This window comes from Hydra vulgaris, chromosome 13 (assembly GCF_038396675.1).
Source record: "Hydra vulgaris chromosome 13, alternate assembly HydraT2T_AEP".
Taxonomy (NCBI): Eukaryota; Metazoa; Cnidaria; class Hydrozoa; order Anthoathecata; family Hydridae; genus Hydra; species Hydra vulgaris.
In genome coordinates, this window is record NC_088932.1 from 35267020 (window position 1) to 35284589 (window position 17570).

The 17570-nt window shown below is 27.1% G+C and overlaps 1 protein-coding gene across 1 annotated transcript; it reads left to right on the plus strand.

The window, feature by feature from the left end:
* Positions 1 to 17171: 17171 nt before the first annotated feature.
* LOC136089849 (uncharacterized) lies at positions 17172 to 17570 on the plus strand. Its single transcript, XM_065815938.1, has one exon. The coding sequence runs from the start codon at positions 17172 to 17174 to the stop codon at positions 17568 to 17570; it is 399 nt and encodes a 132-aa protein (XP_065672010.1).

Below are 17570 nucleotides of genomic sequence, written 5' to 3' on the forward strand. Positions count from 1 at the left end.
TATGACCAAAACAGCTGTCTTGAAGTCGAAGCAGAATGGAATCACGAATGGAATCAGCAATTAGAGAAGAACCAATTTCAGGCAAATTTGCCTAGATTAATTTTTCCACTCGCACATTATTATTTTGCAGTTAAGAGCCATTTAAACTGCATACAAACAAATTAGGCTTTTAAAATTGTGAAAAACCAAAAAAGATACCTGAATCCAATGTAAATTTATCTAACTTTTCATATTTCTTTTTTTTAGTGGTATTTTGTATGTTTATCTTGCTGCTTCCTAACCTGTCATGGATCTGGCTTTTTCCAGACTTGTTTCCTACAACAATTGTAAAACTCAAGTTTTCAATAATGATGAGACAAAATCAAAACAGATATTTCTTAATTATACTATTATACACTTTTATTTATATTTCTTAATTACGCTGTTATCACTAACCATGCATTTTTTCAAAAATTCTCCCAGGCAAAGCAGGAATTAGGGACAATCTACGATCATCATATTGCTCTTGAGACTGTTTTTCGATTTCCGATAGATAATCAAGATTATCAACATCGGAATATTGTTTTCTTTTCGTAATTTGCTAACGGTTGCCTTTCTCATTATCAGATTCTAAGTTAGATTGGGACTCAGCAGTTTTTGAGTGCTTTCTGGCTGCTTCTAAAGTGTTAAAAAGAATTTAGAAAAAAGTAATAATTGTTTTTTTTTTTTAATATAAATTTAGACCATTAGAAACTAATTTTTGGAGGTCATAAAATAAATGTAGACCTTTCATTGAGTATTCTATATAACACCCTAAAATGCTAATAATTACTGAAAACTAATTAAAACATATTAAACTTATTTTTATTTAATAAACAAACATAATTAAAGTATATTCAATATGTATACAGTATAACAATATACTTTATGTATATGTATAGTGGTTATACAGTATATTAATATTCTTTACCCATTTTTGTTTTCAAAAAAATTGTTGTATTTGATTATTACCATACTGCTGGAGCAATCGCAAGCGACAAAGTTTCCACACTCCTTCAACTGGTTCAGTTGCATTTTTAATAGCATTTTTTATCTGTCCAGTTGATCTGAAAGGCGGCCAGTATCCGAACTTGTTCCCTTCTTGTATCCAAGACTTGGGAATTGCCTCAACAGAATTATCGTTTTCATCTTCAAAATGAACAACATAATATGCCATTCTAATGAAATTTTTTATAATTCTAAAAACACATACTTGTATGAAAATTTAAAAATTTACAAATATACAATTCTGCAAAAGTAGACGTATTTATAGAACACTAAACTTTCTTGAAAATTAAAAACAGTTTTCGATTTACTGTGTCAACAAAATTTATATTAAGGTAATGTATACCAAGAGCATTAATATAATTTTAAAAAATTCATAATTTTTTTTTATATACATTACCTTAACACAAATTTAAAAACAAAACGAAAAAACAATTAAATACTTTTTTTTTTTTTTAACTATTTACAATCAATTGGGAAAATCACAAACTCATTGCTACCAACTGTTAGTAAACAAAGACACTTTTTAACAATATCAAATGCAGGCAAAGCGATTGGAGGAGACAGTTTATTAGTAACTCTATATATTCCAAATTCACTTGAATTTAATAAGTAATCAAAAAATTTTGACAACTGCAAATATTTTTGACAAATTACAAAAATAGTGCTATTTTGATGAATAATGTTTTTCAATATGCAGAAATCACCGTCACTAGTAGGAAAATGATAATTAGAGTTATTTTTTGATGACAAAGAGAGACAATAATTTCCTATATTTAATTTCCTATATTGTTCAACATCCGAAAATGTTAACAAAGGACCACAACAATGAATACTTTTTGGTACAAAAAGAGGTAAACTGCTCAAAGTAACAAGCTTTACATTTTTGTTATGCGTATTAAGTTTTTCCGTGAGACGTTTGCATATTTGTTGCAAAATATTTTGTGGTTTTCTAACTAACTTGTTTAAAACACCAAGTTGATTTGCATAAGGAAAGCAACTAAAGTCATTTAACGATCCTAATAATTTGATATCAGTAGAAATGTGAACCAAATTGCGTACGTTATATACCATTGCTTCTTCTCCATATAATAATTTCATTTATCTTCTCCATATAGTAATTTCATCATCCATATCTTCTCCATATAGTAATTTCATCATCACATCTTCTCCATATAGTAATTTCATTATCCTCTACAAATCTAATAAGCAGACTATTTGAATAATCACATAAATTATTTGGTAGTTCTTTAGTGGATAATATTTTAATAGCAACAAAAAAAAGTAGAAAATGTTTATAAAGTTGGCTGCTTAAAATGCCTTGCAACGCTACAGGACCTGTATATAATAGAAATTGTCTAAACTCTGTAGCTTTCCATCTTAATACTTCGAACAAAGATCTTGGTTTGCGGGCAAACTCACTAGGAATAATAGGAATAAAGGTAATCAATTTTTCTGACGATTCCGGCACACTTCGTGTCCCCAAACGCACTGCATAAGGTCCTACAGGACCTTTTCAGTATAAGATCAAGCGTCTTGTAACACCCAAACAAATCAGATGCATATAGTCAAGTGCAAATCTTGAGACCATTCCAAAACCAAGATCGCATAAAGGACTTCGACTACCAGTGTGATGTTCTTCATCCTCCATTTTATCAAAAAAATTATCTGTTCTTAAAGGTGCATTAGTTTTAGGGAAAATAACTTTACCACAATACTCTCCTACTTGAGTACACTTCTCACATGAGCTATAACCGGAATAGCATTTGATGTTCTTCAAAAAAGCTATTGTAGGTGCATCACATACAAAAGAATGAATCGAAAAAGAGTATAAGATATTTTTAACACTCAAACCGTTTGAAAGCAAGTCTTTCACTCCATTACAAACTCAGAAAGAAATTTATCGAGACTTTTTGGCTTGTTTTTTCCACAAAACATACCCACCACAAATGGAGGTAACGGAAATTGTAAAATCATGCATAAGATTGGCCATAAATAAACCCCAGAACTTTTGAAGAGCGGCAACCCATCAATATCAAATTGTAGTACAAGAGAAGAATTATTAATTTGTATTTGATATACAATTACATTTGTTAAACCAGTTACTAAACCTAAATGACAATACTCCCCACCACTATCTAATAGTTTAACAATAGTATTTTGTGTTGTCTTTAAAAGTGTGCGAGGATCCATAGGCAAGTAAGGAAAATGTGGTTTCAAAATAGTTAATAAGTTACGCACAGATGCTTGAGAAATACTACAACTAATAGCCCAGCAAGCCAAATCATTATTAAAATTTATATTGCTGTCATTATCATCATAATTAGACTCAGAACTAGAAACATCATTAGAACATATAAGCATATTTTCTTCAGCAAACATAATCTTTTTTAATTCATCTTCATCGATATTGACAGAATCTATTTGCTCAATATAGCAATCTTTATCAGATATTATATCTTTTATGGAAGAATTCGAATTTTTTTCACTATTTACAAGATCAGCCACATCATCAACCATATGAATATCAGCTATTTTATCACAATCAGACACATCAAGAAAATTAGTATAACCAACATTTCAGTCAAAACGTAACGAAGTTTCACTATCTTTTTCAAAATCCACAGCATAAATATCGCGTTGAGGCTACTGAGTGTGTAGCTGAATATTATTTTGTAAACGACGCCTTAATGTTCTGGCAGAGCACTCAGAAGTTTCTTTTATTTTTCTATTCATATCTGTTTAAAATTGATATTATGATACTAATATAATATATAAATATATATATATATATATATATATATATATATATATATATATATATATATATATATATATATATATATATATATATATATATATATATATATATACAGTGGGTACTGATATTACTAGAAACACTGTCTTTTTTTTGAAAATTATGTGTTAAAGGTTATTTATTATAGAAATAAAAAGGTTGCAGACTATTTTTTCGTAACTTTTGAGTGTTGCGGTCTATATTTATTACAAAAAACATACTTATTTATTTATTTTTTAAATAATTCCACTATTGTACAAGCAAAAGATTACATATTAGTGATTTATTTTAGTATTTTGTTATCCCTCCCTTGGCACTTATTACCGCTTCTACACGTCTTGGCATACTTTCTATGTACTTTATTGCATTATTTTGAATATCTATGTTATTGTGCCAGACTTTGATCATCTTTTCAATTAATTGTATTTTGTTGGTGATCATTTCAGAAGCAATTTCCCTTTTCACGATCTCCCACAGATTTTCAATAGGGTTTAAATCTGGTGAGTTTCCAGGCCATGGTAGCACTGGAATTTTCTTTGCTTTTAGGTACTCTGTAACCTTTTTTGCTTTATGGCATGGGGCAGAATCATGCATAAATGTAAATTTTTGGTTCTTTGGGAACCATTCCTTCTACTGTGGTACCAATCTTGTGTCAAGAACTTTTATGTATTGGTCCTGGCGCATAGTTCCCTCAACGATATATAAGCGCCCTGTTCCATGTCCACTAATGACAGACCATACCATTATACTTAGGGGATGCTTTACACGTTCTAAGATGCAGTCTTTGTGGAATTTTTCTCCAGCTCGTCTACGCACAAATTGTGATTTGTTTATCAATCTCTGGATTGTCGATTCATACGAGAAACATACCTAAACAACATCAAAAAAACTTATAAGTCAAAGTTTTAATGTAGGCAAATCCCTAAATGGAATGTGTACAATTATAAATGAAGTACTTACATTTTTCCAGTCATCGACGGTCAAATGCCGATGACTTTTAGCCCAAGCAAGCCGTTTTTGTTGCATTGCTAGAGTGAGCTTAGGCTTTTTAGCAGGTCGACAGCATCTAAATCCTTGTTCTTTGAGTCGGCGACGAACTGTCATTGGAGATACTGGTATTCCAGCATCTTGTATTAAAGTGGTTAGTATTCGCCTAGGCTTATTCCTATTTTCTAGCCGAATATCTCGTATTTTTCTATCGTCTCTTGGCGTTGTTAGCCGTTTTCTACCACAATGTCCTGTTCGTTAAGGAGTATAATCAGCATTTTTGTCCAGATTTTTTTTTATTCGGTTGACTGTTGCCACTGAAATCTTTGTCATTGATGCTATACACCTTTGAGAATAAGAAGTATTCTTCAATAATGCTCCAACTTCTCTTTTTTTTGAGGGTCAAACATCTTTTGCCTTTCCCATATTGAACAAAACTCGTGATTCTAGTAAACCGTTACAGAAGTCAAATTATATGTAAAAATATTGATTTAATCATGTTTAACTGTAAAAAATAGACACATAAATAGAACTCAATAACAAAACAATAAAAAAATCTTTGAAAACTTTGAAAAGAGAGCAATACACAAAAGCACTTCACGCGACAACAACACAGGTATAACTGCCAAAATTGTCAAAATTCGGGAAAAACCCTATAAATTCATAATGAGATGAAATGCAATGTTGTCATACTCCCAGATTAAAGTAAAAGGTACATACATACTATTTGTAAAATAAAAAAAATTATTTTGTTAAAATGTTTTGTTAATTTTGAACTTTATTCACAAAGTTATATATATATATATATATATATATACATACATATATATATATATATATATATATATATATATATATATATATATATATATATATATATATATATATATATATATATATATATATATATATATATACGTAAGTCTATTTATGTGAATATTAAAGATAGTATCTTTATATTATCATGTATAATAATGTATATTTTAAAGGGTGCTCAATACATAAACTAGAGCTATATAGTATATACTACTGTTACCCGCAGTATCAGGAATTAGCTAAATGCTAATAGTTATAGTATTATTTGCTATATATACATACATATATATATATATATATATATATATATATATATATATATATATATATATATATATATATATATATACATACATGCATGTATATATATATATAACATACATATATACCTATATAAATATTTATATATATATATATATATATATATTATATATATATAAATATGTATATATATACCTCTATATATATATATATATATATATATATATATATATATATATATATATATATATATATATATATATATATATATATAGGTGTATATGTATATATATGTAAATATATAAATATATATAAATATATATATATATACATACATATATATATATATATATATTTACATATATATACATATACACCTATATATATATATACATATATATATATATATATATATATATATATATATATATATATATATATATATATATATATGTATATATATAAATATATATATGTAGATATATATGTATATATATATATATATATATATATATATATATATAAATATATATATATATATATATAGGTGTATATGTATATATATGTAAATATATAAATATATATAAATATATATATATATACATACATATATATATATATACATATACACCTATATATATATATACATATATATATATATATATATATATATATATATATATATATATATATATGTATATATATAAATATATATATGTAGATATATATGTATATATATATATATATATATATATATATATATATATATATATATATATATAATATACTAAAACTTAGTCTAAATAGATTATAATATTATCTAAAATTAACAATAAATTTTTAAACGCTCTTAAATCTTTGCAGAACACTCAAAACTTACTTTGCTTTTTCTATTAATTTACAACGATACCATTATAAAAAGCAAACTATTTTAAAATAGAGAATATAATTCTATATATAAATGCTTTGCGTGAATAGCTCGATAAGCCGCAAGCGTAGGTTTTTCAAAGTAAATTAACCCAACGAAGAGCCAACCTACGTCGAGTTACATTGCGTTGGCACTACGTTGGGCCAACGTTAGTCATCTAATCCAACGTTAACCCAACGTTGGGCCAAATAAGCATGTGTTAGCTGGGGGAAACAGATTTGACATGCACGTTCTTTGGGACTACACAAATGCTGTCAAGATAAAGTAAAATCAAATTAAAGCCAGAATAATAAAGTAAAATTAAAAAAAAAAAAAAAGATTCAAAAAAGTGGAATTCCCTCCAGTGCTCTGAAAACAATTTCAACTTGTACTTTTATTAAGTTTACACAAATGCTGGAAGGTTTACACATGCATGAATTACCCATTGCTTAGAAATTATGCCCCCTTTCCCCCTTCTTCCCCCGACAAACTTTCATTATGGCTATTAACCTAATCTGCTAAACAAAAAAAAAAAGAAATAAAAAATCAATCATTATTTAGCAGCTTCTATTTGCACTCATGCGACAGGGAGCCCGTCTCTGTACTACTAGTTATAGCCGCGTGTTGGCTATATATTTGCCCTTAATTATAATAGAACTACCCTTTACGATATACGTGAAAAAAAAATCCTTTACCGATGCCCCACCACAAACAATGCCCACATACATAAGAGTATTACCTGATGTATTACCCAAAAGAGCCCTCAAACAGGCAATAGATTTGAATACGCTACCTATTCTCAAAATTTATGTTAAATCAACATGAAATGACTGCTCTTTGAGAAAGTAAATAATATAACATACTTTTTACTTACCAAGTAAAGTATAAAATTTCAAAGAAAAAAATTAATTTTATTTGTAAAAGTAAATAACAATTTTTTTCAAATTACTTTTATGTAAGCTATTTTTGCTAATTACTTACTTTTACACGTAAAAGCAATTTGTTGTTACGATGTAGTTTTATTTTACTTTGTAAAGTACGTGTTATGTCTTTTAAATATTATATTTACGTTAGTTTATTTCATAAATAAATTATTTTACATTTAAAAAGTAAATTACATTTCAATGTAAATTTTTTACATAATTATAACCAAAATTACTTTTTAAAGTATTTTACTTTAAATAACTTACCATTAAAAGTAAGTTACATTTACAAGTAAAAGTAAAAAAGTATATAACTTTTACTTGTAAAAGTAAATATTTTTTCAAGTAACACTTACTTATTTAAAAAACTTAACTTAAGTAATTAAGTTTTATGCGTTATATAATTATGTAAAAAAAAACGAATTACTTTTAAATGTAAGTAAATTATATATTTTTATATGAGTTATGTAAATAATTTACGCGTAAAAGTAATTCGCGTTTTTACATCAAAGAAAGTTAAAGTGCCATCCCTAGTTTTAATATTTTGGTAGAATTAACATTTTAAGTAAGAAAAGAAACACAAGAGTATTTTGTATGTATTTAAGTAAAAATTGACATATAGAAAAGAAAAAGATTTTTACTTTTTTTTTTTTTCATTTTGAATTAAGTGCTCGTGTGGTAGATGAGATGGGGGGGGGGAGATAGGGGCGCAATGATCTTTTTTTTTTTGGTTATTGCAAATTACCTATTATAGACAAAATAGTTTATTATTTACATAATTATAGTAGAATTATCTAGCTTTGTTTAACTGTGAATACATTGAAAAAATATGTTTGTAAGTATGATATTTTTGTATTGCAACCCTTGCAAACGATCAATGTACCCCATACTACGCGGTACTTTGTTCCTCTAGTTGGGGTACTTTGATCTCACAGGGGCACGTTGATTGCATGTTTAAAACTAATATATTTAAATGTAAAAAATTACATTTTATGTGTAAAATTATTGCAAAAACATAAAGTTTAAAAACAAAGGTCATATGATAGTAGAACAGAAAAAGCTCAAAAAAGTTAAATATTATAATAAAAGGCATCAATAAAAGGAATGTTGTAATTTATTACTACTGCGGAATTTAATTAGCATGTTTATATATAATAATGATTGAAAAATAAAGGAAATGTATCCGGTTAATAAGGTTTATAGTTAGTATGAGTATGTTATGTCTTTTTAACTAAAAAACTAAAAAAGTATTAGAAACATTATATCATCGGTTGATGCAAAAAAAAAACAGTTTCAAAAAGAGTAGAATTTCGTTGTGTATAATCAATATACAATGTTTCGTTGTGTATAATCAATATAATTGTACAAGCAAGTTTCTTTTAGATCTTCAAGATGTTCAAATTTATTACATTTTAAAGAACTTTGCATTGTGAAAAGGCAGTTGGATGCCGTCTAAAAAGCTTAACTTCTTTATAAATACGGCTAGCCAAATTTTTTATCGATTTTTGCTGCACATATCTAAAAATAAAACTTTTAAATACTTATCATTGCTAATATTCAGACAAAATGTTGTTATTTTTAGTTAGAACAAGTTTAATGATAGTATATTAAACATTTTTATAACAATCAATATACCCCACACGCTCAAAAAATAAAGGCATTAGATACAGAAATAATTTATAACATAAATAAAAATGTTCAAACTAGAAAATATAAAAAGTATTTTTATTCACAAAAAAAACTTTTTAATTAATCATAATTTCATTTTAAAAACTACATAAACCCAAAATTTTATGATAAACAAAAACTTGTCTTAACTTTTTTTTTTTTTGTTTACGCTCATAATTAATTCTTGTACGTAATTGTGTCCACGAAAATTTACTTAAAAGGTGCGTATCTTTGAGATTGCAAAGAATTCTTTCTTTGGATAACTTTCTTCCTGTAATAAAATCTTGTGCATTATTTAAAGTTACTGTCTTTCTTGGAAAAAGCATAAGTCGCCGAGAAGTAAACGACTAAAAATACAATAATTCATACCTCAAAGTTTTTTTTCATATAAATGTTTGAAAATGTTTGAAAACATTTTATTGTCATAAAAGTTATACTGTTATATAAATACAGTGAATTAAAATTTATTTTAGTGTAAAAAACAAATAAATTGGGTCAATTTACGAACCACTTTTCGTAAAAGAGATTGTTGGTTTATAATTCGTAATTTGTCATAAACTTTTTTTGGGATTGTTTTGATTCCGAGTTCGTCGTATTTTTCTCTGACAACTTTTAAAGAAACATTTTCTTTAGATAATTCTGAAGAGAAAGTTTTCTCTATTTTTTCGACTTCCACATGTGACCAGTTGCTTCGCTTTTTGAAGGATTTTTCAAAACTTTCTACGCCAATTGCCTGAATTAAAAATACCAAAATTAATCAAATTTTACGTTATAGAGATATAACATAAAATTTGAAAAAAAACTTAAAAGTAAAAGAAATAGTTGAAAATTAAATATATATTTTTTTCACTTCATGTTGTTTTTAATAAGCATATGATATTTTGAAAACAGGCTCAGTTATTTTTATACGTATGCTTATCAGATATTAGAAAAAAACTTCAAATCTGAGCCTAGGTATTGCTTATAAGAGATATGCTTATATAAAAAAAAACATGTACATTAAGACTTCATGTATGATGTAAAAAGAGTAAATACATTTAATTAAGATATTTTATACCTTACGAATGGATTCACTACTTTTACCAGCAAATTCTTTCTTTTTTTCGTAAATAATAACAAGCTTCAGCTGTCTTTAAAGAATGTCCCATTAAATCAGCAACCTGTTGTAAGTTAGCAGACTCGTCCAACCATAATGCTGTAACAGCAGATTGTCTAACAACAACTGCACACAATCTCCTCTTCCCCACACTATCTCGAAAAAGTCCAGCTGTTTGCCATAAAGTAGCGAGTTGTATGCACACTGCTCCAGAATCCATGGCTAAACCTGACCAGCTTATAAATAAATTTTGAATAGTTGTTTTTATTTTAGACCTTATTTTTGCAACAAATATTGACAACCATTCGAACTCATTGGATTTTAAGAAAATATGCATATGGCCATATGTTGCAAATGTTTTATGATTTTTGACAGAAATAATGTGCATTCCATCATCCATCACAACCTTATTATCAAATTCTGCAAGAGTAACATTTGCTGTTACAGATCGGTGAGCACACGAAAAATGAATTATAACAAAAAGATGATCTCTCATACTTACATATTCGGTTTGAGTAACCACACGATCTTTTTCCTTGAAAAATATAAAAAGATCTATAGCTAGAACAGCACTTTCCGAATGCATATATTGATTTAACTCATCTGAAGACACAAGAGAGTTTTCATTACGCTCCTGACGAATCCAATAATTTTGTCTGTCTTCCTGATTAAATGTTTCTCTCCAGTTTAATAAACTTGTTTTTGTTTTTGTAATTGTTTCAACATTAATGTTATAGTGATTATCTTCAACAATTGAAAAATCACAAAAAGAAATAACTGAAAAAAGATATTTTTTTACTGAGCCTGCTTGCAAACCAGATAATTTACTCACATACAAGTTTCGTAGAACATTAGGAAGAAACATTATTTTTATATCTGAAGTTCCAGCAATCATAACCAACATTCGTCTAACATCACCCACACATTTTTCAGATGAAAGTTCATTTTGCCTGCAATCTGGTCCAACAAGATAATCCTTAAATTCTGATAGTATTCTGGTTGTATATTCACAAAATGTTGATTTTAATAGCAAAGTATCATCTTCACCAGGGTCATCATTATCACTTGAGTTTACATCATCATTATCTGAAGAAAGCATTGCAGCTTCTAAACCAGTAAAATCATCCTTATTTGAGTCAATAACATTATTTTCATCAGATAATGCTTCAACAAATTTGTTGTTTTTTGATAATTCTGTAACCTTTTCTGACAAACTAGAATTTTTGTTGTTGTCATATGATAATGAAGCTGTAGAAGTATTTGAAAACGGTTTGGATGGAGATTTGTTAAAAATATGAATGCTGAATCATAAGTTAGTGCCGTTTTATCAACCTGTGAAAATCAGGATGTTTACTATTATTTTTATGAGCTTTACTCTAATGATCATCGATTCTAACAACAGCCATACAATTTTCTACAGAACAACATTTTTTAGGAACAATTTCTTTAATAACGTTTTCATCATTGCGCATTTTTGTTCCAGATTTTTTCTCCTATGGTTTTCGTAAATTATACATGGAAGCAGCTTTTCTAGCTTTAGAAAGTGACCACTTATGTATATTACTTTTTAAATGCTTTGACAGGTTGTTAATCTCTTTGCAGCACCAAAGAATAAAGCATCTAAATTTTCTTCTTCAAATAGAAAAGAAAATCTTTGTTAAACTCGATACTACAAAATTGCTGTTAAATTATTGCTTAGGCCTTTTAACAACATCTATTTTACACAAAAACTGTTTTCAAAAAAAATAATTAGAAGCATTATTTCTTCTAAACCAACATCAACATTAACAACATCCAAACAGCTATTTATTAGTAATGATGTCTATAAATTTTAAAAACATTCCATTAGTCAAAACTAGTTTAAACCTCTGACAAAAAAGATATAGAATTACAAAAATAATATATAGTTATATATATTATAAAAAAGATTCCTTCTGCTTAAAAGGATAATTTAGTGTTATTCTTGATAACTTATAAAATAATAAAAGTTAATATAACATTAAAAAATTTAAACTAAAAAATTTTAAAAATCTTTCAAATAATATTAACATTTACTTACATTAATAATTTTAGACAAAATATATAAATATATAGAAAAACCTGTGCACCTGCAATCATCAGGGTTAAGGTTAGTCCATCATAATTATTTGAAAAATATTTGCTACTGAGCTATGATAGTCAAGTAAATGGTTTTAAACTTAAGAACAACAATTCCATACAGGTTTAATGAGGTGTGTTTTAAAGTTAAATTTTAACACAGCTAAGGAAACTCACCCATGTCCATGTGTAATTTTCAGTAGGCACTGTTTTCTTTGAAGGGTGTATAATAAATCAGAATCATAAGATTTCTAAAAAATCTGTGGTTTTTCTTTATAAATTAAAAAACCTTACAGGTACAATGTAAGGTTTTACACATGAATATTTTAATATCAATTTTCAAGATTCTGCTTCCCCAATATCATCATTTCCTTCTTTCCATATTACATTTGTTGATTTTAACAGTGGATTCTATAACGAAAAAAAATTATCTTGTAAAACTAACAGATAATTCACAATCTTCTAACAAATATATTTAAGTTACCCATACAAGCAATTCAAAAGATATATTTTTACAAACAATGCAAATAAGCCTACCTCTGCATTAATATTTCTGTTATTGCCATCTTACCATGTAATAATAGTTGATTTCATTTTTAGAGGATTCTATAGTGAAAAAACATATTATCTTGTCAAAACTACCAGATAGTTCACAATCTTCTAACAAATATATTTAAGTTACCCATACAAACAATTCAAAACATAACTTTTTAAAAAACACTGCAAACAAGTCTACCTCTGCAATAATATTTCCTTCATTACCAATCATCTTCTTGTCGAACTGTTATTAGATAAATAAAAAACTTTTTTTTATTAAGCACGCTATTGTTTTTTTTAAAAGCACGCAATTCTATTATGTTTAAATCTCAAATTTTAAATTAAAATATTTCTCAAATATACTAACTTAAATGACGTCTTTCTCAATCATTTTGCATACATAACGTACCTCTAGATTAATATTTTCTAAGTTGCTCGTCATATTTGGTGACGGTGCTAAAGAACTAGAAAGACTCTAAAAAATGGAAAATTAATATTACAGTAACAAACTAAGATATGGATTACTCTAAGAGACTTGCCTACCTTTTCAAAAAAAATTCTGCAAGTAAAATTGTACTGGTATCTTAATTATCTATCTTAAAAAAATTTATGAAAAAATGCCCCAAATGCATAGAATATTGCTGTAAAACAAGGTTACTTTTTATCTGTTTACAAAATAAAACCCTACCCACAAACAATGTGCAAATACATGCCAAAAGTAAGTCAAAGATTTTTCATAATTTTTTGGAGAGCGATCTGATTCGTCTAACTACCGTCCCTATAGTCTTCTTCCTATCATAAGAAAGGTTTTTGAATCTTTAATTAACAAACACTTTATTTCTCATCTTGAATTGAATAATTTACTTTCTGACCATCAATATGTATTTCGAACTTTTCGTTTTACAGCTGATTTGCTAACAGTAATAACCGATAGATTTTATCGTGCATTAAATAAAGGTGAAGAGGTTGAGGCCGTCGCTCTTGACATTTCATAAACTTTTGATAAAGTTTGGCATGCTGGTCTTCTCCATAAGCTTACTTCTTACGGTGTATCTGGCAACATCTTTAAGATCATTGAATCCTTCCTTTCCAATCGTAGTATAAAAGTTTTCCTCGATGGACAGCACTCTTCTTCTTATTCCGTTACTTCAGGGGTTCCTCAAGGTTTTACCTTTGGCCCTTTACTCTTTTTAGTTTACATCAACGATTTTCAAGATATTCTCTGATCTAAGGTAGCATTGTTTGCAGATAATACTACCATTTATTCTTGTCATGATAAGAAACCAACACCCTCTGATTTCTTGGAGGGGGCATTTGAGCTCGAAAAAGATCTCACTTCTGCTACAGCATGGGGTTCAAAGTGGCTGGTGAACTTCATTACATATAAAACTCAATTTTTTTTCAGCCAATCGTTATCACAATAAATTAGATCTTTCTATATTTATGAACGGTGATGTACTCGATGAGTCATCTACTCTTCATCTTCTAGGATTAACTCTTACTTCCGATTTTTCTTAGAAACTATATATCAAATCAGTTGCAAAATTAGCATCCGCTAAGGTTGCATCTCTTTATCAAGCTTGACACTTTCTTACTTCGTATTCTATTCTCTATCTCTATAAATCTCAAATCCTGGTATGGAATACTGTTGCCATATCTGGGGCGGATCTTCCAATGATGCCTTTTCTCTTTTAGACAAGGTGCAAAAACGCATTGTAAACAAAACCATTAAATACATGTGTTACTAAGATTGAATGTCAGAATGTTAGTCTGACAAGGATTTATATTCTTTACAGAACTCTGAATTTAAAAAAAAAAAAACTTTGCAAACTTGCCTAGCAAACATTGTCGAATATTTAAAATAGCTATATGCTACTATTTATATTATACTTTATATAATTTATATACTATATATATATATATATATATATATATATATATATATATATATATATATATATATATATATATATATATACATATATAAAACTAAACAGCTACCAGATTGATTTGTTCTTTAAAGGTTCTAAAGGTATAAATTTTTGTTTAAATAGTAAAAATTTAAATTAGCTATTAAAAAATAATAAATTCTTAAATAAAATTAAAATAAGTAATTTAAATTAAATATATTTTTATATGTTGTTCCAGGTATCACAATCTTCTCTTCATATTGTAACTCTTTTTTACAAGTCTGTAAAAAATATTGAAGCTATGTAATAAACTTCTTTGTGGTAAAAAATATTTTTATATAAACATTGATAAAATATATTTAACACAATGGAAATTATAAGCACAATATTATGCTAAAATTGTAAAACTGATGATGTAAAACTTGTGGAGAAAAACTTATGATGTAAAAGATAAGATGGTTTAAACAATAAATACAAATAAATGATAAATAATGAAATACAATACAGTAAAATAAATTTTAAATTTTAACAAATATAAGTTAAATTTTTTTAAACAACTACCTCCCTAATGATATGTTCATAGCACTAAATATAAAAAAAGAGCAATTTTAAGCAACTAAGTCATCTATGTAAGCAACAAAAATTAATTTGATAAAATACTTTTCAAGCCGATTCTTGGATTTCTTCCCACTAACCAACTCAATGTTTTCTTTCTCACCCAAATTTATAGTCTACCGTAAATAAAAATAAATATTTTATTAAATAAATAATAATAGTTTCACTATTTTCTAGGTTTTCTTAAACAAATGAAAGGAATTATCATTGAAGAAAATATGATTGAAACATTTTAGTTTCATGCACTTTCCAGTTTTTCAAAGAAAAAGCCTTATATGTAAAACTAAAAACCAAACTGCAAAGCATATTAGGCCTTGCAAAAAATTAGTTAACTTAATTATTTACAAAAAACTTACATATTAGGTAAAATTATGTAATTCAAATTCTATATTTCAAAAAATTATTTAAGTCAAACAAATTCCTCTGCCTTTTCAGAATTATGTAGTATTGATCTCCAATAATTTTAGAACTCGCGTAATTGAAGCATATTTTTAGACACCTAAAGGATTCGAACTACATGAGTTCGACTGTATTATACAATATTTTTGACATCATGTGATTGACAGCTTCACGTTCAAGAATGTTTTAAAAATTGTTTCATATGATATATTTCAACTATTACAACTAAATTAATTTGCATGTGACAACAAATATTACCTTAAACTGATGAAACTTGAAGATGCCAAAACCTTAAAGAAAAAAATTTAAAAGTATAATTTAAAAGTATTTTAAAAATTCAAGAAAATAAGTTTAAAAAATTTAAAACCTCTGATAACTTGTACAAATTTTTCTTAGGGGCTGAAAATTGAAATTGAAGATGAAAATAACTATTACTTTATTTATCTATTTTGTTAACTTTACCCAAATAAACTTTATTAAACAAAAAGAATTGTGAATGAAAATTAAACTGTTATAAAATAAAAATTTGAATTTCAAACCTTTCCAAGTAATGAATCTCTAAAGTTATCAAGTATAAGTATCAAGTATAATAAATAATCTTATAATAAAGAATCAGTTTAATTGTAAAATTTTGATAATCATAAAATATCTTTAAATTCTACTTTAAACCTATACATTTATACATAGGTAAAAAAAATCATAAAAAAGTTTCAAAAACATACAGTCTCTCCACGTTTGATTAACTTTATCGCCATAATGTTACCGCAGCTCAGTATTACAAAGAATAATACATTTATCAAAAAAAAAAAGGTTGTACTTCCCTTCAGCTAAACAACATATTGGCCTGCATTTAGCATACTTTTCAGTTTTTCATTAATGAAACGCCCTAAAGATGACGAGAATGTTTCATCAATGCTAAACTCAGTTTTTAAAAATAAATCTAATACTAGAATATCTAATAGTAAAATAATAATGGAAAAAAAAAACACACTTTATATTAGAATTGATATATATATTGGCATAAAATTAGTAAGGTGTGCCTGGGCTAAGTTTATTTTTTCCAATTCTAACAGCAAGGAGTGCATCATTGAAGGTTAAGGGAAAGTTATACATCTCATGTGGACAGAGTGTTATGATGTATGGCAGTGAAACATGGGCAATGAACGTAGAAGATGTTCAGTGCCTAGAAAGGACAGAAAAGAAGATGATCAGATGGATGTTTGGTGTGACTCTAAAAGACAAGAAAAGAAGTCATGATCTTAGACTGAGATTAGGAATAGTGAGTGTTTACGATATAGTGCGTCAAGGAAGATTAAGGTGGTTTGGGCATTTAGAGCGTAAAGATGCAGATGATTGGGTATCAGCATGTAAAGAGTTAGAAGTTTTAGAGGAAAGAGTAAGAAGTTTTAGAAGGGTAGTAGTAGAAAAGCTTAGAGAAAGTGTGTTGCACATGATACAAAAAGTTAAGGCAAGAAAATGCTTAAGATCGTGTATTGAAAATTCATTTATTACAAAAAGTTTTTGTTATAAATGA